Source organism: Trachurus japonicus, chromosome 13 (genome assembly GCF_045865225.1).
Source record: "Trachurus japonicus isolate A0001 chromosome 13, Traja_1.0".
Classification (NCBI taxonomy): domain Eukaryota; kingdom Metazoa; phylum Chordata; class Actinopteri; order Carangiformes; family Carangidae; genus Trachurus; species Trachurus japonicus.
The window spans coordinates 26,785,163-26,809,423 of NC_140919.1; the positions used below are offsets into that span (position 1 = coordinate 26,785,163).

At 41.3% G+C, this 24,261-nt stretch overlaps 1 protein-coding gene across 2 annotated transcripts; it reads right to left on the minus strand.

Annotated features, from left to right (window-relative positions):
• Positions 1-2,960: 2,960 nt before the first annotated feature.
• atg16l2 (ATG16 autophagy related 16-like 2 (S. cerevisiae)) lies at positions 2,961-23,208 on the minus strand. 2 transcript variants are annotated; one of them, XM_085795610.1, is made up of 18 exons: positions 22,814-23,208; positions 20,811-20,868; positions 20,625-20,706; positions 19,071-19,144; positions 14,783-15,034; positions 14,633-14,698; positions 14,323-14,415; positions 14,110-14,163; positions 13,011-13,116; positions 11,820-11,925; positions 11,456-11,526; positions 11,217-11,288; positions 10,562-10,682; positions 10,367-10,472; positions 6,794-6,946; positions 6,651-6,698; positions 4,653-4,754; positions 2,961-4,023 (listed from the first exon to the last, which is right to left on the minus strand). In XM_085795610.1, exons 1-18 carry the CDS (start codon positions 22,983-22,985, stop codon positions 3,930-3,932), a joined length of 1,830 nt encoding a protein of 609 aa, XP_085651736.1. In that variant the 5' UTR covers positions 22,986-23,208; the 3' UTR covers positions 2,961-3,929. The 2 variants fall into 2 exon arrangements, with proteins under 2 accessions (XP_085651736.1, XP_085651737.1); XM_085795611.1 differs by having other exon boundaries at positions 13,011-13,113; positions 22,814-23,117.
• Between the last annotated feature and the right edge of the window lie 1,053 nt (positions 23,209-24,261).

Genomic DNA, 24,261 nt, shown 5'->3' on the forward strand with positions numbered 1-24,261 from the left:
CGGAAATGCCCAAGATGAACAAGGGGACGACATGATGAAGGATGGACAAGTAGAAACCAAACCAGAAGGTGCAGCTCATAACAGCAGCAAAGTGAACATCAGATATCAAAAGACTTTTCATCTACTGCTGACAGAACATAGCTAAGAGTCTACTCATGTTTTGTTCTCATCTCAATGTAAAAAAGGTTTTGAACTGCTGTGATCCTCCTCTAACAAATCAAGGACTGAGGATAATGGTGTTTGAGGTGGAGTTTGTGGGGTAGTCATGCACAGGAGATTACCTGCATTAATTCTGATCATTACGCTCCCAGTTAGGAGAGCTCTTTTAAAGGGGTCTAACAAAATAATCGAATATCCATTTAAAGGTTCCCTTCATGTAGTGTATTTTCAGTGATTTATCTTCCTGTGAAAACAACGCTTTCTCATAGAGCTTATTTTCAACCACTGAACTACTGTAGCCTATTTCTATGCACAAATGCATCTTCAAAAAACAGTGTATTACACTTGAGTGAATCCAAAAAGCCAGAACAGAGCCAAAGGATTATCCATTTGAACTGACAGAAAACGTGCAGTGAACAAATGTCTAAAAATGTGCAGTGAACAAATGTGCAGTGACAAATAGCTAAAAATCACTCCAATGGTAATATATAAAAATATTAACCATATAGCAGTGACAGCGTAGTACGTAGGTTATTCTTCACAGATAGTTAATACAGTAGCCCCTTAAGCTTCTCAAGATAGAACTCCCAAAATCTGGGGTACTTGTTAGCCTACCCCTAAAAAAAAAAAAAAACTCATACCATAGAGGGCAAGCAAACACATAAGCATCCTTAGTAGCAGCTGGAAAATGCTAGTTGAGACCTAACTTAGGGCTAAGTTATAGGTACGAGTGTCTGGACCCAGAATAGTCCAGGGTGAGGACTAATGGGGATCCGTAATAAAACCAAACCAAGCTTGTAAAAAGGCTAACATCTAGGCAAAATGCAGCGCAGACACAGAATTACACCTACAACAAAAAAGATTAAGTTTAAAGGTCAACATCATTTCAGAGTGACCCAGCATTTTACCCCTACACATTAACAAACCAAACTTCTTCCAAAGAAACATTTTATGACTCCACCATCCCTGTATGTAGTCTGACAGGATGTGTTTGGGAACTTCCCCTTTTAGCCCCTGGAGCACAAGGTGGGTGTGGTGAGCATCAGGCAAATAACTTAATCAAAAAAAATGCAAATTGGTTAATAAATGGGTGGACTAAAATGCTGTTTCCCCATCCACTTTGTCACAGACAGCCACCTGTCACTCAAAGTGGCCACCCTCAGTGATACATTACTTTAAACCTCAATTAAATGAAAAGAGGGCATTTATGTTAACACGTTTCGTGAAGGAGGAAAGGTTTTTGTACCAGGTTGTAAACATGTTCATTTTTGCTGTTAAGTTAGATTAAACATGGGAGAATTAGGAGACTGACTCACTGTTGGAGACACACTCTAGTGGTCAGTAAAGGAACTGCAGGTGTTGCTTCTTCAGCTATCAGCCCCTCAGGTTGCTGCTTGGAAAGCACAGAGGAGACGAGGGAGCTTGTCCAGGATCTTGAAGAGTTGTAGCATTTATGTTCACAAACATTACAATGCTACTTTCACAGTTACACTACTGTATCTGCTAACTACAACCCTCTACGCTTGACAAGCCCCAGCATTAGTCAACAAGGAAAGGACAAGAAAAGCAACACACCCATTGTCTGCTGGTCAAACCAGCTCCTGGAGACAATAGTCTGCCCCTGCCACAGGAAGGCAGTAGGCTACATTACATTTACACACATGAGCATCTACTGTACACAGTCACTACCAGTCTGGAGAGAGAAGTCACCAGCTTCACATGGACTCAGAGAATTAGATGTTCTTGACTGAAATCTTCTGATTGACAGTGGAGGTCGAAAGAAGCAGCATCTAAATGTTTTCAATTTATTTATTTCGCCTTTATTCTTTTCGTGTCCTATTACAGTGGTACTGCTACACATGCAGGTTTTTATGTCTATCCCTTTAGCCGTTTACATTTAACACAACATAGTCTGCATCTTTTCGTTTTCATTTTATTCAAGTCTATTAATTATTTTATTTTTTGTTTAAAGTAATGTTAAATACCTGCTATGTGCATCACATGAACACTGCTTAAAAATAATTAAAAATAATAGTTTTTTCTGTTAACTGTTTGGTCTCATCAAAGCCGTAACCATCAGGACTCAGGTCTGTTTCAACAGTATCTCCCCCAGACCCCATAAAACCCAAAGGTCAAACTGAACAAACACAAATAACCTCAGTGAATAAATAACACAGTAAACACAACAGCACCACAAAGAAGAAGACATTTCCCATCACCTTCAGAAGCCTCTAACCTGAATATAAATAAATGTTGAGGGTTAGTAGGTTCAGTGGAAGCAGACAACAGAGTTCATAATAGCCATCAATAAATCAATTAATGAGTTAAACATCAACAATTTGTCAGTGATGAGCTAATCAGTGGCTGTGTCTCTGTGACATGACGTGTCTCAGGTGAAAAAGCAACAACTGGATTTGTTCAAGGCAGGAAGCTGTTACATCACAAATAGTGAGCACTAAGTACATCATAACTACCTCCACCCCCTGTTAAACAGTGAGACAACAATAAATCCAGTGTGAACACTGTATAACAGTTATCCCTATAATACTATTGCCTAATTTTTAACTGGAACTAGATGAGCAGCAGGTGAATGTATGAGTAGATTAAGCCAGTTAATTAAAATACAACTAATAAACTGTTTAGCTGTTTAATTTTAGGTGAAGTCAGAGGTCAGGATGAACAGCTCTGAAGATGTCTCAGTCAGCTATTTCTAAAATCATTTTATACCTGATGTTTACAGCCTCCATAAATATTAAAGACCTTAGCAAAGGCAACATTTGAGGCCTTTCCAAGAATTTCCCAGTCCTGCAGACACCCTGTCTTCAATATGAGTCTGATCCTTTCTCAGTCCTCAACAGCTGATTGACAGGTTTTCCATGAAACAAAGTCAACCACATTCTCTGCTGCTGACAGAAGAGATGCGGGCAGACAACTCCACAACCTCCTGGATGACGAGTCTTACACAGCCAGAGCCGTGCCAGTCTGACTGCGCCATCATCATTCTGCTATAACCCTAGCAGTGTCAGGGAGGCACTGTCAGTGAAATGTCTGATTCCCTGCAAAGACCAGAATTTCTGCCTTGTGGTTGTCTGCCTGCTCCACTCACCGCAGCTCCAGTCGTTTCACCTTTGTCATCATAATAAAGCAGCATTAGCTTTTGTCTCTCCATGTACACGTACAGGAGCTTTCAGCCGACTCCAAAACCAGGTGAGTGCAAAATGCTTCACTGCAGTCTGATAGGCAGTTCAACCAACACATAGCACATGTTGTCAAACACCACTCAACACACTGTCTTCCCCGAAGAAACACACAGGATAAAAGCGGTAAATGACCAAAACACTCTCTCTATGTTCGTCCCTGAACGTCTCACACCTCTGGTCTGAGGTCTCTGCACCTGATAAAAATAACACAACACTTACAATGCAGAAAAATATAAAAAACAAACAAACAAACACATAAACACAGGTCAACTGGTTCTGTTTGATTGACCACGTTGTCTTGACTTCCCTTTTCCTCTGTGGTCTCTCAGGTTTGAGTCATCTTCATATTTCATGTACGCCCCTATTAGCTTTGTGTTTTTCCAACACATGCAGACTGACGTAATGTAAACATTTAGTTTGGTCATTCAGTTAATAATCCACTAAAAGAGTCTTAATGTAGGTCAAAGCTCATTGTGTTCTCCCTTTGTGAATGATATCTATTAATGCTCCACAGGTACAGTGCCTTTTTGTCCAATTAAAAGTTCCCAATGGCGACGTGGATCGGCTGCTTCAGATGTCGCTCCAGAGGACGGCCCGCCTACTTTTATCCACGCTGACAATGTATTCACCAGACAGAGACCAGGACACTGCAGTGACAGATGAACTACAGAGAGAACAGAGGGTGGTTATTACAGGACCAATGAAGTACACACAGTGACATGTACAGTCAGCTGAATGTATTAACAATATGTACACTGATCAAACTTTTTCAAATGAACATGACTTTACACAGAGCTCAGAGAGAGAAAATCAGCTGCAAGCGCTGATGTGGTTTCACAGTGTCTTATTTATTCAATGTCATTTAAGCACTTAAAAGTCTGGATTTTGATTTTGGAAAGCCCAAAGGTGATTTTTTTAAAATGTTACTTTGACAATTTTCCTCAATTTCATCTTTGAAACTCTATGTGCTGTGTGATTATTTCCCCTTGACTGCTTTTGCAAACCATTATTAATTTGTGTGTTTTGAGTAAAAGCAGGGGCCACAAGGCTGAACGCATAAAACCTTTGTAGGGTCACACTGCTATTTCTGAACTTGGTGAGACTACTGCATAAATAAATGTAGGTTTCTGTCAGTATTATGTAATACATGAGTTCTGCAGGGGAGCACCCTGACACCTATGTTCTTTAGGATTTAAATAATTGACATTGAATCAATGTCATTTTTTTTCTAAACTGATTTGTTTTGAATTGATTGATTTATGTATCAATTGATCAATATATCAAGGCTGGTACCTGTGTTTGTCAGGTAGCTGGGTCTCCAGGTTGCCGGTGGAGACGTTCCATATGTAAACAGTGCCGTCTGCTGATCCAGCTGCCAGAAAACAACTGTCTGGGCTGAAGAGAGAGAACGTCAGGTTACGTGGACTGCAGAATAACCCAGAAAGAAGACCACTGGGTTTCATCAGTGTTGGGCTGTTTTGGTTACAGCTCATTAGGTCCTCAGACTCTGGTTACATTCAGGTTTCTATGAGTACTACTGTAATAATATTTCTTTCACTGAGAATAAAGCCAACATGTTGCATTAGCCTGATGGGTTACCTGCCTGTCCTTGATGGAATAAAACAATATTACTGTGCTGTGTTCATCACCAGTGTTACCATCTCAGTACAGTTGGGCTTGACTTCCTGCTTCCTGCTATCTGTTCTAGTCTGTATTTTAAAGGAGCTCTTTCTCCTATTGCTACGTGGCCAAGCATTTACCAGTCTAGAGCTTCACCTGTTGTTCAGTTCAATATATGAGAGATAACACAAATTCTGCACCTACTTCATCAGGACAGACTAGCGGCTACAGTGACAGACAGTATCAGACAGGGCGGGAGGTAGCTGGTTAGCATGTTCACTCCAGTAAAGGAAAAAATGGCAGGAATAAAAGGAAAACTATAGGTAACATTAGTATATCTTTCCACCTCTGAGTAAACGTCAACAAAAAATGTGGTGCTGACCTCACAACGTTTCTTCCAGACTGGAAGGAGCTATTAATGCTAATGTTAGCTGTGTAGCAATAGCAAAACCTTGAAGCTCCTTCGAAGAAGCTGTGGAGTGTAATTGGCCTCAAGCTACATTTGGATGTTTTATCTGTTGCTGTGGTTTTTAATGCACTTCCAGTTACAACTGTGAAGATATTAGGAAAAATAAATAAATACAGTTTTGAGTTGTTTGCATTCAGTCTGTTGTAATAATTGTAGCCATTTCTCTTTCTCTTGTCTTTCTGGGTGGTTATTGTGTGGCTGGGAGCAACACAGCACCTGTCATTCCTGTTGTTTCTCAGAGCGGTGTGTCTGTTTTCTCACTGAGCCAGAACCAGATCACACTAACAGCGCGGAGACTGAGAGAGACCCTGCAGGGAACCTTCACTCCCTGTCTGTTTGTGTGTTTGGGTAGAAACACATTTATGTATTTATCGTTACTGTCAGACAGCTGAACAGACACAAAGCATCCTGGGCCTGCTGTCGTCATGGAAACTGCAGAAAATGAACCACGCAGCATCTCATCCACTCTGCTCTTCATTCGTCTCACTCTATTTTTATCTCGCTCTCTGTTTTCTGGTGGAATGTTCTGATCACACACTCACTGATCTGATCAGCTGCTGAAACAAACGCCTCTCTGTCGTCGCGCCCTCGTTCACCCACGCAACATCTAGGCCCACATCAACACACAAACCAAGTCGCTCAGAGCAAGCTGGTCAAAAGCCATCACATAACAGGCTGTATGAACCATGGCCATCTGGGGTGTGGGCCACAAAGTCAGGTAGACTGGATCTCGAGCCTGCTCAGTTAACTCTGGCTTTAATGATATGACGACAGACAGGAAGGGGTTGATGAGCATATGGTGTTTCACAGGTGAAATGTAAAGACTGCAATCATATCAGTAGAGAACAAGAAGAAGCCCAGACGTCAGTGAGCAGATGTTTCACTGGTCTTATGTTCAGTGTTTACTGCTTTTGTATTGAACTCGGGTCTCCAGTTCTTTCATGGATCAGAAGTCAGGCTATTGTCAGGTTTAAAGCTGACCTGCAGCATAGGCACCATGGTGGTCTACTCTGACTGGTAATATGAGAAAACCTGAGTTTAGGCCAAAGATTTGATCTGGCTGTGGTTCAGTAACCAGATCTCTGTTCCAGCCCTGATCTTATCATGGAGCAGAGGATTACTGATTTTTGCAGTAATGTTACAAGGTGAAACCTTGGTGCCTACAGTCTACTACGCAGACTAAGAAAAGCGGCAGAACTCACCTGATCACGGCCTTGGTGCTGTCGCTGCCACATTTGAAGCCCTCAGCTCTGACAGAGGCAGAAACACACAATCACAAATCTGAGGGACTGTAATGACTGTTCACAACGCACACATACCTGTTACACAGTGTGCTGTCTCTTACCTGAAGCACATGCGGCCATTGCTCCACCTCCTAAGGTCGACCAGCTGGAGGCAGTCGTCACGGCAACAGCTGAGCAGCTGACGATGGTCGGTGCTGAGGTCCAGTGACGTGACTTTACCCTGAGCAGGAAGTTCCTGAACACAGCTAACCGCCCTGAACCACAACAAATCACCTCAATTAACTTTTCTGCTCTGATTCATCCACACTCAGTCCTTGTTTCCTAAAACTTTCATTGGAGGAACTTGAACCCAGCTTTAATTCAGAGAACCTGAGCCGCTCTGTGAACTGAACAGGAAAAAATGTGATCAACAATTCAACACATGTGAAAGAACAGGGTTTCGGAGAGCAAATGTGTGAACAAATATTCAGAGAACATCAACAGACTCTGTTAGAGCCTGATTCTGCTGATGAAGTGATGAGGACGTGAAGTGGAGGATGAAGGAACTGTGTTGGAGCTGTGGGGTCATAATTTAGAGCTGAAATGTTGAATTGACTGACTGAAAATTTAAATTTAAGACATTCACATCAATAAAAAAAACATTGTACTTTGGACATTTTTCACAGTTTATGGCATTTGCTGGAGGGTAAAAGATGTAATGAATTACTGTAAAAAAATAAAAAAAGAAGAAAAAAAAAGATTGTGCTGTACTGTATCTGCCATCAAAGGCAGGAACCCCTTGAAACACCTTAAAATGAAGTCTGAAATTTAAGGGTGATTTTTTTTGTTAACTGGGGAAGCTAACTTAAAAGATTTTTCTTTTTTGAAGGAAAACATTACTGAATTTGCAACAAAATTGATTTTACAGCAGCAGAATTCAGCAGTTTCCATGCAGACCATTTGCTCATTCATAGTCATATCATCACACAAAGTTAACCTGAAGAAAAACTGTTTTTTTTACTCTTATGTGGCTGCGGCTCAGTCACTGTTACCAAAGACCGACTTGTCATAAGAGACCAAAAAGATACCCAGACAACATCAGACTCGTCCTGGAGCAGGTCGTCCACTAATCAGAGAGTCAGGGGTTCAATCCCTGGCTCTTCCAGTCCTCATGTCGAAATGTCATGGACGAGACACTGAACCCAAAATTGCCCCTGATGTGTGAATATGTGAATGGTAGGAAAGCTCAATCTGAGAGAGGTCAAGTGCTGTGTGAACGTGACCAGTAGAGCACATTGAGCGGTGAGCGCTATGTAAATGCACTTGATTTACCATCCAATTATCCTCTTCTTGTTCTGATTGAAACGTGGCCACACTGTTCAGCTGACAGATAGTTAAGTGATGGACATGAAATACCTAATAAATAACAGAGTGGAAAGATCTGGTGGCATAAAACAGAGCATCATTAGCTGCAGAGGAGCAGGAAGAGCACAGCTGCCGTAGGTGGCGTCAGATCTCAGTGGCTCTGGGTGGAGTGATCCAACTCTAGACGCTGGGGCTAATTATAAATTCACTGCCAATCAAATCAAATCTATTGGGCCAAATCACTTCCCTGTTGTTGACGGTGGAGGTTCTTCTGATCTTGAAAAGTCTTGTTGGGATGTTCATCCTTTTCATTTATCACCATAAACTCAGCCTTGTTGTGCTTAAGATACAATCAGAGCTACCTCAAGTATTTTTTCTCAGTTCTTTGGGGTCTTCTGTGCAACAGCTCAACTGAGTCAAAGTGGTTCCTTCATCAATTATAACACCAAGTGATGGAAAACACCTTAAATACAACGATGTACATTTAAAGGAAACCTTGAGAAAAAGACCCAAGGGTGTTGTAGTTTCTATTTCATGAAAATCTTAAATTGGACTTAATCTTACCTTAATGTGCTTTGTGATTTTTTTCATTGGTCAGTGTTAACCACCAATGCCAGCAATCATAAGGTCTCCATGAAAACTGCAGAATCTTGACGCTGTAAAATCTCTTTCATTGTTGCAAAGGCCTTAATGTTTTTCCTTAACAAAAGGAATCCTTAACATTATTCAATGCAACAACTCCCTCAGCTTGTCAGACTTAAGGACATTTAAGGTGTTTTAAGCTGCTGAGGTCTGTCACAATGAGGCCTGGCCTCTCTGTTTGCTGTCTGTGGTTTTAAAAGATCCAGTCAGTAATGTTACTGTCCAATCAGGAGGCTGGGAGGACGGACGACACTGTGTAATTGGTGGAGAGAGTTGACAATCATCTGCTGCGTCAGACTCTGCAGGGAGGAGGTGGGAAGGGGGTCTGTAGGCTGAGCTGTTGCTAAGTAACAGAGGAAGACAAGGAGTCACCGTGGAGATGGCCGGGAGGATGAATGAGAGGTGTCAGGGGGTCTAAATTAAAGCCATCAGTCAGAGCAGAGCAGCTGCCAACACAGACACGACTCCACCGCTTCTACTGTTTCTACATGATAAACGCAGGATGTTTAACGTTCGCTTATGTGTTCACTGTGAAGGCTTCGAGTGTTTGTGCTGCCCTTCAGTTCACTGTCAACACGATCTGATCCTCACGCTTCTGCTGACAGAAACTGAAGAGAAAGTATGAAGATGTTAGACCTGACGCTAAAGAAGAGAAATGAAGCTGTGAAGAGGTAGAGTGGTGAAAGAGTGATGAATGAGAGCAATAATCAAGCATCAGGCAGTACGGATGTGGGGAAGTGGTGAAACGCTTATTAAAAGGTTTTGATGTGGTGAACCACAGCTGTCGTGAGGGGCAGAGTGAAATACAGTGAACAAGAGCCAAGTGGGGAAAAGCCAGGTGATGAAGAGGTGCAACTGTGAAAGAATGAAAAAATGAAATGAGGCAAGTGATGAAAGAGTGAAATGATTAAAGGGATAGTTCACTCAAAATTGAAATCTCACTCATTATCTGCTCACCCTCATGTCGACTAAGGGCTAAGGAGAAGTTTCAGAGTCCTCCGTGCCTTCTCGGAGTTACAGCGGGGCTCCGTGCAGCACTGCATGTCCATATGACGGTTGCAAATGAATACCACTTTTCTTCGTAACAAAAAGACACAGCAAAAAACATCCAAATACCTCCATGCTGCTCGTATGTAATGTCCGTCTTGTATTGAAGCCCCAAAATGCGAAATTTTTCCGAAAAAAATTAAATAAGTCTTTATTTCAAGCTTGTTTTGTAGCGGAAGCTCCTCTTCCTGGTCCGTCCAAATCTCGCGAGATTTGCGCCGGCGTCAGCAATCGCACTGACGCTGGCCCTTGAAATATAGACTTATTTAATTTTTTTCGGAACAATTTCGCATTTCGGGGCTTCAATACAAGACGGACATTACATACGAGCAGCATGGAGGTATTTGGATGTTTTTTGGTGTGTCTTTTTGTTACGAAGAAAAGTGGTATCCATTTGCAACCGTCATATGGACATGCAGTGCTACGCCGAGACCCCCTGTAACTCCGAGAAGGCACGGAGGACTCTGAAACTTCTCCCAGCCCTTAGTCGACATGAGGGTGAGTAGATAATGAGAAATTAGAATTTTGGGTGAACTATCCTTTTAAAGAGTGCAGCGATGACAGAATGAAGTGATGAAATAGTAGAATGATGAAAGAGTGAACAAGTGACAGGGTGAAGGGGTGATAGAGTGAGGCGTTACCTGGTGTCCCAGACCCTGATCTTAGAGTCGAAGTGCCCGCTGATGATACTGTTCTCAGAACAGACCAGGTCACTGCAGTACGACGCCACTTCAACTACCTGCACACCTGCACAGACAGGTCCACTGGTTACAAAACGTTCAGTGGCCAGCTGTTGATCATTGACCGATCAGTGGTTATTGATAAGTGTGACTCACAGGCAGCTCGGTGCAGGTCCCACAGCCTGATGGTTCTGTCTGCACTTCCTGTCACCACCTGATGAGGTGAAGCGCTGAACCTCGCTGCTGTGACCTTCCTGCTGTGACCTGTCAGAGTCAGCTGAGACACACGGGTGAGACAGAAATAACAACAATAATATTAATACATTTTATTTGTATAGCGCTTTTCAAGAAATGATGCAATGTGTGACTATCAGCAGGAAGGTGTACTCAAAGTACCAAAAGTTAATCATTCATTCAATCATCAGACTTTGGACACGTGTCTTACTGTAGCTGCTCAGGGTGGAGCTGATTTAATCATTTAATATCACACTACAAATCATGATTCATCTCCTGTTTACATGAAAACTGAATCAAACCATTATCAAAGCCATCGAGATAGAATAGGGAGAAAAAGTTTGCTCTGATGTCTTGTTTGATTTGCTGTAACTTGCAAACAAAAACTAATAAACACATGCATAAAAAAAAGAAAAGCCATCAAGATTTGGTCAATCAGTTAATTAAGTAATAAACTAAATAAATAAATCATCCAGTATTTTTATTCATAGCATGTTTTATTACCTCTTCATACTGCGTGTAAAAGTTGTGAAGTAAATGTGAAGTGTTTGTCGGGGACAGCAGCAATCACTGTTACCTTGGGAACAGAATCATCCAACCTCCACAGCAAGGCCGACTTGTCGTAAGACGCCGCGAGGATCCTCAGACGCTGAGAACGGATATGAGAGTGAAAAACATCAAACCTCCGTGGCTACGGCTCAGAGTGTGTGTGTAATCTGAGTGGTCAACGCCAGGGGAGTGTGACACAAATCCAGTTTATTTACCATTTAATGAAAACGATCAGAGTCCAGATTCAGGTGCAGCGTTTTGACTCACCGTGGGGTCGAACTCGATGCAGGTGATCCCTTCAGTGCTGCCGTCCAGAGTGGCTCTGTGGGTCAGTGAGCCTGGTGGCATCATAATAATTAACAGTAATACATTTTATTTAAAAAGCGCCTTTCAAGCCACTCAAGGATACTTTACTGAGGAGTGCATCAAATAAAACCATTAATAAACAACATCCAAACACAAGAAACATACAATAAACAACATTCAAAACATCAGTCAAATAAAAATGAGCAAATATTAAATGTACAACATTTAAGAAAACAACAATGAATCAGCATCGTCATCATCATTGTCATCATCTTCATCATCACACATGGTGATAAGGATGAAAACTGAGCAGAGGTCAGTTTACCTGCTCTGACGTCCCACAGTTTAATGACCCGATCTGTTCCTCCAGTAGCCACCAGGTCTGAACCGGAGCTGAACTTCACCGCGTTGATGCCTTGCTCATGGGCGTCCTGAGGGAGACACAGATGAAATACAGAGAGACAGAGAGAGACGCACAGACAGGAGAGATCCTTCTTAGTATTATCATCATTATTGTTTTTGTAGCTGACGTCAGAGTCAGTTATTCTGTTTTAATTCATTTCATAATTTTGAGTAAAAAAAAAAAAAAGAATAATTCACATTTTAATTAAAATTATATATGTTCCTTCATATGAATGTAAATAAAAAGCACAGAATGTTTAAAAAGGATCTGTATGGTGTTTACAGAGCGAAACCAATGTTCTCCAATTTTTCCCTGTTAAAGGGGTTTTCTATGGAGTTTTTCCTCAGTGGATGTGAGGGTCTAAGGGCAGAGGATGTTGTTGTGATGCGATGTAAAGCCCTTTGAGACAAACTGTTTGTAAAAACGGCGGGCTATACAAATAAAACTGCCTCGCCTTGCCTTCTGTTTCTGCTGTAGCATCGGGTTGTTTGTTGTTGTTTCGACACACATGACCTGACCGTGCTTGAGAGGCAGAGCATCAGTCTGTGTTGATAGACTGGTGTAAGAGAGGACGTTGGAGTTATGTTGCTGTATAGTTAATGTAAATGAAGACTGGAGTCAAGTTTCCTTTTACCTCTCTTTAGTTAATGCGGCCAATGAGGTATGTACATTTATTTAAGTTTCATATTGTGTTTATTTGTAACTTTCTGTTTAAGTGCTGTATGTAACACCAAGCAAATTTTATGTTTAATGTACTATTCATCCAGTTCTTACGACATTTTCTCCAGCATGTTTGATGGTATGGAGGTGGAAAATAAAAGCATGTAACCACAAGAACGCTTTGTGTCAATGATTTAACTGACCAGGGGCGACAATATTGGACAATTTATCAACTAACGAGAATCACATGTACAGTTGTCATGAAGGAGGAAATTAGCTGTAGAGACCAAACTGTTTTGCAGCAGGCTGTGAACATGTTTATTTCTGATGTGAAGTTGGACATTTTAACATGGTAGTCTATGGAGACTAACTCGCTCCTGGAGACACACCGACTCTAGTGGTCAGGAGAGAAACTGCAGGTTTTGGTTCTTCACTTGCATTTGTGTATCTTACCAGTTCTTGCAGAGCTCTAGCAGGGACTCTGGCCGACAGACAGATTCTCACATTACACATCAGATCCTCCTCCAGACTGCAGACCGAGTGACCGCGCCTCTTCCTGCTGAGATTGCACACACATATAAATATACATTTATATATATATATTAGGGCCGGGACTCGATTAAAAAAATTAATCGAATTAATTAGAGGCTTTGTAATTAATTAATCGCAATTAATCGCATTTTAATCGCATATAAATATTTGACCTGAGAACAGTGAGAAGCATTTTTTTTTTCACATGGATTTTAGTATACCATTGAATGACTGAATACATAAGCTTAAGCATTCAAGGTGGTACTTAACCAAGACCAACAGACTAGGGATGCAAATTATCGATTAATTCATTAATCGATATTTGATACATACAGATTAAATGGTCTTTCCTTCCAATACACTATGATGATTACTGTAGTATTTAACTAGGCTACTTAAATCACAGTAGCATAAACTGATTTGTTGAACTCAGCCTGATGTAAACATTAATAAAACTCAGTAACCAATCACATAGGCAGCTCCATGTTGTCCCTGTGTGATGTTCAGGGACAGGTCAGGACAGTCTGAAGACAGACAGCTCTGAGGGTGAAGTCCTATCATAATGAGATGAGCTGCACCTGTGACAGTGACAGGTCATAGATATAGCGCTGCAGCTGAGCAATTAGCGCTATATAGCGCATTTAGCGTGCACCCGTGTCTGTGTATCTATGTGCAGGCAGAGATCAGAGATGGTGTTTTAAATAACCATGCTAGCGTTTCACCAGCTCTCATCTCTGCCAGTCAGCCTCTCAAACTGCCGCCTCTCTCGCGTGCGGGCGCACCGCACGAAGACACAAGTGAGAAAAATAAGTGCGATTAAAATGCGTTAATTTTTTTAACGCGTTAATTTTTGTGTAGTTAATTAATCGTAATTAACACGTTAAAGTCCCAGCCCTAATATATATATATATACAATATGTATGTATGTACAGTATGTGCATCAATTGACTAACCACAGAACCTGCTCCACCAATGACAAATCTAACTAAAAAGAGACCTGGACAAGGACTGGAGGACTCACTCAAACAGCTGTTTGATGGAGGTGAGGATCCTCGGGGACGTGGCCGACGCTGATCTGAGAACAGAGGAAATCTTTAAAAACATTAACAAGTGCTTCTAAACTTTAGGTCAGTTCACTACAGATGTATTAGAAGAGTTACTTGGACCTCATCAACGTGTCACATCACTGTTTTAACAAAGATGAAGCAGAGGGACATTTTTCCAGATGTCAGACCTGAAGAGTCGGGTGTGTCTTTGCTCTGTGGAGTCCTGGTCCTGGTTCTCCGTCTTCGGTGATGTGGATCTGGAGGTTGGAGCGCTGGAAGAGCTGAAACGCGCACACACACACACACACACACACACACACACACACAACAGATGGACATACAGTAAACATGATGATGATGATCATCATCATCACACTGATGAAAGGCCATAGATATAAGACAGCTATTAAAATAAGAGCCTGATCCTAAAACACACCACGAGGTGAGACAGTGAAGCTCCATGAGACCTCGTAGAGATGAGATCATGGTGGGACGTACCTGTCTATAGCGACCTTTGACCTGGCAGCAGTCTGCAGGTGTTTCTGCAGGTTTGCCTCACGAGCTCTGACGGACACAAAGGAACAAGACGTTAACATTACATCCTCTTCCACCGCGGTGGGACTGGTGTGTCCAGGTGTGTTCAGGTACCTGGACCTGCGCTCGTTGCGGCTGTTCATGCGGGCGGCAGCCTGCTGCTTCAGGTGGATCATGTCCTCCAGCAGGTTTCCCTCTTTGACCTTCTCGTCCCTGAGTCTCGTCTCTGCTCCTCTCTGTCGTTCCAGCAGAGCGTCGTACTCCCTCTTCAGTGCCCTGTTCTCCTCCTCCACCTGCCTGACCTGCTCCCGCAGCTCCTGCCGGGCATCGGACGCTCCTGTTAGGCGACGCTGGTCCTCCACCAGTCTGATGAAGGAGAGGAGGGAAAGGGCAGTTAGTCGTCATCAACAACAGGGTCACAGTAAAACCCTGACTCCTCCCTCTGTTCTCTCAGGTAGTTCTGGTTACATATGTGGTATATTGATGTGTTGATGAAAAGAAGGGATCACCGCCGACACATCTTCACTTGCATTCAAAAAGAGTTTATTACAAGAAGAAGAACAGTGTCAAAAATGCCGAATCCTAGAGCATCTCTGGTGCCAATACGGTATGAGATATCTCCCTCTTGGCCTAAAGCTCTAACCTTATATACGTTTTCTAATTCTCCACCTTCTCCCAATATAAGGATATGTCTGAGAATCTAACCTATGCCTTCTGACATTTAACCTCTTGACCAAACTAACTAAACATAGATATAGTGTCAAGTATCCCTAAAAACTATAACCCACAGAGATGGGTAGATGACAAGAAACACATTTCTCAGGGTACATTCCACACTACTGCTAGACAGTAGTGTGTAATCAATTACAACCAAAACAAGGGAGATTGTAAATGATTTCAACAAGTATTTTGTGAATGTTGGTTATAATTTAGCCAAGGAAATTGTGAACCCAGTAGTAAAAAATGATGTAGACGAAAGCACTATTAACATAAACCCAAATACCATCTTTCTTAAAAAGATAACTGAGAGGGAACTAATTGATGTGGTAAAAACATTTAAGAATAAAAAATCTACTGACTGTATTGATGCTGATATGGCATTAGTAAAAGATATTATAGATAGTATAGCTAGACCTCTGACCCATATCTGCAACCAGTCATTCCAAACCGGTATATTTCCCAACCAAATGAAAATAGCAAAAGTCATTCCAATATACAAAAATGGAAATAAACATCAATTTGAAAATTACAGACCAATTTCTCTACTTCCACAGTTCTCAAAAATCTTAGAAAAATTATTCACCCATAGACTCGATCATTTCATAGAAGCACAAAACTTACTAAGTGAACATCAATATGGGTTCAGATCCAATCGATCCACCTCAATGGCTGTAATGGAACTTACAGAAAAAATATCATCAGCAATAGATAAAAAGGAATACACAGTAGGTGTGTTCATGGACTTACGAAAAGCATTTGACACCATCGATCATAATTTGTTAATGAGGAAGCTGGAAAGATATGGGATCAGGGGCATAGCTTATACATGGCTAAAAAATTATTTAGACAATAGAAAACAATATGTGCAATTAAATAATGAAAAATCTGACTTGTTGAGGATCACATGTGGAGTCCCACAAGGTTCTGTGCTGGGTCCAAAATTATTTATTATGTACATTAATGATATTTGTAATGTGTCCAAGTTATTACATTTTGTTTTGTTCGCTGATGACACCAATTTACTTTGCTCTGGTAAAGATCTGAGGCACCTTCTGGACACAGTGGAGAGAGAACTAGGAACGATAAAAAGATGGTTTGACATTAATAAGCTCTCACTAAACTTAAATAAAACTAAATATATAGTATTTGGATACCGAAAAAAATTTAGATCAAATACAAATCATGATAAATAATATTGAAATAGAAAGAGTTAATATAAATACATTTTTAGGAGTTATTTTGGATGACAAACTAAGTTGGAAACCACATATAAATCATATAAAGAACAAAAATATCAAAATCTATTGCAATATTAAATAAAACAAAATACATCTCAACAAATGCTCATTACATTTATTGTATCGAACATTTGTTGAGCCATACATTACTTATTGCATAGAGGTCTGGGGGCATGCGTATAAAACAATTACAAAACCAATTTTTCATATTACAAAAGAGAGCAATAAGGATAATCAACAGGGCCGATTATCGAGACTCAACAAACACATTTTCATAAAACCTACAGATCTTGAAATTTAATGATCTTGTGGACTATAAAACTGCTTCAAATTATGTATAAAGTAAATAATAATCTGCTCCAGATGGTGTCCAGAGGATGTTTCAGACCCGAACCAGTAGATATGAACTAAGAGGGACTCATGTTTATACAAAAGCAAAAGTACGAACAAATGTGAAACAGAGATGTATATCAATTACAGGAGTCAATCAATGGAATAATCTAGAATTAGAAATCAAACTGTGCAACACACTTAATAGATTCAAAAAGTTATTTAAAAATAATATTATTAATAAATATAAAACTGATTTATAAATACCAGTGTGCTTATAAACTGCAGTATGTAGAATATGCGTTTTTTTTGTTTGTTTTTTGTTTGTTGTTGTTGCTCTGTAAAAAAAAAAAAAAAAGTTTTAAATTGAGTGAACGAAAAATGTTAATTTAAGAAGGGTAGGCAAAATAAGCTGATGCTTCAGCCTACACCTTTTCGGTCAAAGTAAATTGATTTGCTTGTTGTGTTTTTTGTTCTGATTTATTTTGTTTTGTATTTATACCTTTATATTTGTCTACTGTATTTGTTTTTATGAGACCGAAATAAACATACTAAACTAAACTAAACTAAACACCTAATCTAAACATCTTGCTGTAAATGTACTGTATGTGTGTGCATTTTCTCTTGTAACATCTGAATTTATTTATATTTATTCCATTTAAAGCAGAAGTAAGCGATATTTTTGTGTTAATATAAGTCTTAAATAGTTATATCTTCCGACAGCAATCACTTACATAGAGTGTTTGGACCGAAACACGGGTCTGTCAGTCCCTCTGAGCCGAGGAGAAAACATTTCTTGTATCCTACAATTTTTATCCAATGAGGAGAGAGAACGACATGCAGGGCTGTGTGTGCAGCCAAGGGATGCGCCTGAATGTGGTGACGTAGGGACGAGGACCAATAGATCCATGACGAGGGCGGGGGCTGCTAACTCCATCTGCTGACAAGAAGTTATGGTGCGTTCAGGGCAGCCCGTAACTCGTGTTTTCCCGACCTGTGAAGGCGGACCAGTTCGATCTGGTGCAAGTTCACGGGTTGGAAGTTACGAGTGGCCGTTACAGTGACTTTCACAGGCAACAGGTCGGAGAAACGCGAGTTGCGTGTTGCCTGGAACGCTACAAAGTCGTAAGTTGTGACTTGAAGCTGTAACTTACGGCTTCAAAAGCCTGCCTGGAACGCAGCATTAGCCAAAACGACCGGATCGCTTACTTCTGCTTTAACTATAAACTGTTACTTATCACAAATGAAGTTCCTACCCAAATAGTGAATGACCTCTGACCTATCCCTTAACTTTTAAGAAAACACCATGAAGAACATAAGATAACTCAAGATATTAAAGCAAAAATAGAGAGCGTACCATGTAGGCTTTGCTCTACTTGATGTGGCTTCCAGTCCTACCTGCAGCCCTTTGCTACATGTCATCCCCTCTCTCCCTGACTTCCCATCCTATCTCTCACTGTCCTGTCACAATAAAAAAAAACAGCTGAATAAATCAACCGCTGTTAGGTGGCAGGATTTGACATGTCAGTCTTTTTTTTTGTTTAAGTTTGAACATTAAGATCTGAAAATCTTCACAGACAAGATCAGAATATCTGATAATGTGCTTTTTATTTATGAAGCTTTGAGAGACAATACCCTGCTATCACCACAGGAGGGCAGTAAATTACAGGTATTGGATCAATTATGAGACAGAACACTGCTCTGAGATCAGATGTAAAGAGAGATATCACTTCCACTTCCTCGACTAGAGTGTGTCTCCAACAGAGACAGTCCTTATAGTCCTTGTATCGATAAACATGTTTACAGCCTGGAACAAACACTTACAGGGAAACAAGTTGAGATTTAAACATCAGATTTGGGGGATTTTATGGGTTAGTAGGAAAAGAGCAGTGAAGCGGTTGATGAAATGTTGACTTCACTTTGCTCCTCAACGCACTAATGTGTCTTTAACCTAAGAGCCATGAATTAACACCTGACTGTGCTGAGCCAATCAGCTGAGAGGATCCTCAGTGACTGACATCTGCAGTCGGTCAGGTTTTACCAGCAGTTCGTCCGAGACAGACCTGATTTGATCCTGCAGCTGACAGGTGAGCGGGTGCAGCTGTGTTACTCACTTGGCATGCTGCTTCTCCAGAACACATTCCTTGATTTTAATCTTCTGCTGCAGCTCCACCACCTGATAGGCCAACTGAAACAAACCAACAGAGGAAGAAGAGTGAGGACGACTCTATCCTGATGATGTGACTCCGATCTGACCCGCAGCAGCTCATTCATATGTGTCCTTGAGTCCAGTATGTGGTGCTAGATCCTAGGTCTGTGTGGACAGATTTGACAAACAGGACTGCCCAACACAACAGCCAGCAGCGCCTGTGTCGTCCTGTCAGTGCACCACACATCAGCTGGTTGTGCCCATCACACATCCAGGACTCACTGGTCAACTGCAAGTGGATCCCGTGTCCACATCAGTGTGTTTTCAGAGCACATCAGTTGATGACTCATGACTGATCTGGATGGCTGCATGGTCCATGTAGGTACTGGTCCTTTAAAGGGATAGTTCACCCTAGAATGATATTTCGCTCATTATCTACCCACCCTCATGTTGACTAAGGGCTGGAAGAATTTTCAGAGTCCACCGTCCCTTCTCTGAGTTACAGGGGGTCTTGGCGTAGCAGTGCATTTCAATGCAACGGTTGCAAAGGGACACCAGAGCTCTTCGTAAAAAAACACACACAAAAAAACATCCAAATACCTCCATGATGCTCGTGTAGCGGAAGCTTCTCGAAGCTCCTCTTCCTGGTCCGTCCAAATCTCGCGTGATTCGCAGTAACTGCACTGACGCCGGCGCAAATCACGCGAGATTTGGACGGACCAGGAAGAGGAGCTTCGAGAAGCTTCCGCTACAAACAAGCTTAAAATATAGACTTATTTAATTTTTTTCCGGACAATTACGCAATTTGGGGCTTCAGCACAAGACGGACATTACATACGAGCATCATGGAGGTATTTGGATGTTTTTTTGTGTGTGTTTTTTTACGAAGAGCTCTGGTGTCCCTTTGCAACCGTTGCATTGAAATGCACTGCTACGCCAAGACCCCCTGTAACTCAGAGAAGGGACGGTGGACTCTGAAAATTCTTCCAGGCCTTAGTCAACATGAGGGTGAGTAGATAATGAGCGAAATATCATTCTAGGGTGAACTATCCCTTTAACAGAGGTGCTGTGTCCATGTCTCCAGTCCAACCGATGAGACATTCAGTTTGCTCATCATTTTCCCTCACTTCTGGATTTAGATTGTTCTGGTCTGGACTGGACTGGACTGGACCACAACACATTGACTGTCCTGTACTGTTTGAGAAAATAACATTTGCTACTAATTTACAATGCATTTCTAAACAAAAATAAAAACTACTCTGGTTCAGACCGAACAAGCCCCAATGATTTTATTATAAAGAGTCCCAAAACCAGGATCTGAGGTTTGAATGTGTTGACGACATGTGGTCCAGCCCAGGTGACTTACTAGCAGGTGTGTGACTGTGTATCGTCCTAACTGTGCACAGGGCGTTTGTAACTGATGCGACACATCTCAGCTGCTTCTCTATCAGATCGTTTTACAGCAAACACACACTTCACAGGACATGTGGTGTATATACTGTATGTTCTGCTCTCTGACCTCTCCTGTAGTTTTCTTCAGCTGGGTGTTCTGGTGGAGCAGAGAGGAGATGGAGCTGCTGCTGCTGTCGGGCGAGGGACGCCTGGACACACACAACAAACAACTTCAGCAATGGTGCACACACACTCAGTCTCACACACACTCTGAACTCCACTGACTCTGTACAGTGTGTGTCAGAGACGTTACCTGACAGAGCAGCTTAGTATCCCTTTGGCCAGGCTTGTTTTCTCCAGCAGCCGAGTGTCTAAAAACAAACAGCAAACACAATCAGTGCAGTCTTGATCCTGATCCAGGTCCTGGTCTGGTTTCTACTTCTGCCACAGGTAAAACATCATCGCCTGAGCTGAAACAGTTGTGATCTCATGCCTAAATTCATATAAAAAGACAATTATAACAAAATGTTGTGCACCAGTGTTAATAACACATGCTGGCTTGTCCACAACTGCTTGTGAAGAAAATTAGAGATTTGAGCCTTGTTTTTCCATCATTAAAGTCAAATTCTTTAAAATTGTCGGGAAATAAATATGAATAATCATCTGTCATACATGAGTCAACTCGCAGAGGAAGTGGAACAACATGAGTTTTAGTTTTCAGACAACTTCCTGCCTTTGAGTTGCAACTAAATAAAGGAACTTGTTTACACATCTCTGGCGGTGGAACGTGTGAATAAGACAATGATTAATTACTATTTATTAACAGTCTGGCTCAAGTGTGCTGAATGAAGCCTATTAACCAGAGTCCACTTAGTGCATTAAACATTTCTTCCAGTTCAACTCAGTAGCAAACTGCAAACAGTTGTGAAATCCTGCAGGATGTCTCTAAGCCAAAGTCAGTTTAATACTAATGATGATCCTAAATTGTTGGATGCAGAATCTCCAGGTTGCCAAAAAGATCAAAACCTTTGCTTTCAGCTTTGTCAAACATTTTTTGAACACAGCTGCTCCAGGGACATCCTACCTGGTTATAAAGACTAGTTTACAGCAGACGGGGCTCGTGTGGGGGAGGATTTATTCGACTGCCTTGTGCCAAACTATGACTCATTAAGAATCATTACATGAGATTTTTAGTTGGGTTTGATCTAAAACATGACAACTTCAACTTAACTTCAACTTAACTATCTGGGATTGGACCAGAACAGAAATAAACTAAATGCGTCCTAGTTAAGGCCTCATGAAGGACACGTCTCTGAGCCAAACTCTACCCTTGAGAAAACAAAGACATAGGAAAAGTGGAATAAAGTGATGTGATGTAAAGTTAAATTTGGCTGAGCTACAGGAGTGACCACCGTAACAAATACTATAATATCCAGCACTATGAGCTGCTACTCAAGGATGAACAACTCTTCAAACCTTGAGTTCTCAAAAAGGTAGATTGCCCTGCACAGCTCCTGATGAAGCCTGTGTGGCGAAATGCGTTGCCAAACTTTTAACCAATAAATAGGTTTTATGCTCAGCTCCACTACTCCCTGAACTTAAACTCCCTGCTCCTTTATTTCCTGTCTTACATTATTGGACAAACTGATTAATCCAGGCGTGTCTGACTCTGACCTCAGTAGTCACAACAATGGTCAGACACCTGGATTAATCAGTTTGTCCAGTGGAGCCGTGCATAAAGCCTAGGCTATTACATTAACCACAGTGTGCGGTGGAACCTACCTGCATGGCAACACTTTACATTTAACACCAGAGACCCCTGTAATCTGTGTCCCACTCATTTTACACTGTCCCGCCATACATCATCAAAGTAGGCCTGTCTCAGTTTACCATGGAAATGCTATTTTAATTGTAGTCTGGCTCATACTGAATGTAACCAGGTAGAATATAGCATTCAAACATAGGCTACTACATTTTTGATTTCAGGGATGACAGGTGAGAAAAACTTAACTGTAACTGTTATTAAACTGTAATTATAAAGGGATAAAGTGAGATTTTTTTTTAAATGGAGAAATCTGACCTAATTTAACACAAATCTCGGTTTTCATCTGACGTTGTGATTTCACATTTGACGCCTGAACAATCTCAGTCTTTGTATAACAAACTCTTAAACTAACTTATTCTCCAGTGGAGTTTTTAAGATAACATTAACTTTCCATCTATATCTCCACACATGTGGGTCACAATGGGCGTTAACTGCAGCCGGCCCGCGGTGCAGTGTGCCGGGGCAGATGAACTGGTACTTGTCGGTCGTACAGAAGCGGATCAGGTCCTGAAACTTGATGTGCTGACTCAGGTCTCGGTGCTTCAGCTGGCGGACGATGTCCCTCTTCCAGGTCTCCGGCGCCGACCGTCCGTGTCCTCTCGATGACAGCCCCCCGGCTGGACCTGCTCCGCCGCCGCTGGAGCCGACTGTCACCGCGGCCATGATGTCCGCAGCACCGGGCTGCTTCACGCCGCGTCGCCGCTGACAGACGCTCGCAGCTCGGCCTGCTAGTACAGACCGCTCGGCGTGGACGCTCCTCTCGCTGCCGCCGCCATGTCTCTCCCGTTGTTTCCTGTTGTTGTTTTTTGTTTTGTTTTGTTTGCAACTTTTTCCTCCTATGATTCGTCACTGTGACGGAAGAGAGGGGGGTGGGACCGGTGGCTCGATCCGCCAGCCGCCGGGTGTGTTTACCAATCACAGCCCGCTCTCTGTTTCCTGTTTTGACTTTTAGGATTGAAATAAGAAAGTAAAAAATAAAAAACACCCCCTAAAGATCTCACCTACAAGTAACTTTGGATTTTTATCTGTAATATGTCTAATCAAATTCATGACAAAATAATAACATTAAAAGTTGAATGTAGGAATCAATAACCGTTTTATTATTTAGCTACAGTTTAACTAAAGGCTTGTGAATGAAATCATATTGTCCTGAGCTTTAGGCAGGTGTGAAACTAGCTGAGTGTCTCCCAGCAAAATCTTATGCGAACAGATTTCTGAATGAAAACCAGAGAAATTTAACTACAGATCATTATCTCAGGTATCACACACTGTTGTAATTAAGATAAGTTATTATTATTATTGTTATTATATTATCCTATGTAGTACTAGTGATAGAGGAAGCTTCTTCCTCTTCTTTAATTTTCTTCACCAAAAATGATAAATGCGTATTTCAGTATTAAGGCATGATCATTTTAGTGAAGACAATCTTATCTGAAACCTGTTACTGCATCATGGGAGACTTTCAGAGTGAGAGCACTGGTGTAACCACAGCAAATCATAAAATTTACAACCGTACACATGATGCAAGAGAAGCAGCCTGCAAGTTAAGGGGCTACAACGTAAAACAAAAACAAAAATGAAACAAACTAAAAAAAACAACTATACAAACATATCCAGGGACAGCCCCTTGAAAACTCAAACCAACTGTAACTGTAACAACAACTGTACAACGACTGAGCAACTATTCCATTTCACCCGTCCACCATTTTAAATCAAGGTGCAAAAATGAAATTAAAATGAATCTTATGAGGCTTAGGCTCAGTGTGAGTGTATTACATTTGTTGCACAACACATTTGAAAATTAAGAAAAAAAGCACCAGCCACGATGACATACGGTAAGATTTTTATGAAGGCAATATCTCCTCATTTTTGTTTTCTACTAAAAATCTAAAAAATACTGTTAAAATTTCAAGTCAGATGCCAACTCAAGATTGAAAAA

Bases quoted from the DNA above. Each gene is read 5' to 3' on its own strand.
- atg16l2 (XM_085795610.1), bottom strand. From the start codon at position 22,985: ATGGCCGCGGTGACAGTCGGCTCCAGCGGCGGCGGAGCAGGTCCAGCC. The intron at 20,869-22,813 runs GTACGACCGACA...GTTTGTTTTTAG, and splicing joins TCAGGACCTGATCCGCTTCT to ACACTCGGCTGCTGGAGAAA. The intron at 10,473-10,561 runs GTGAGTCACACT...CTGTCTGTGCAG, and splicing joins GGACCTGCACCGAGCTGCCT to GTGTGCAGGTAGTTGAAGTG.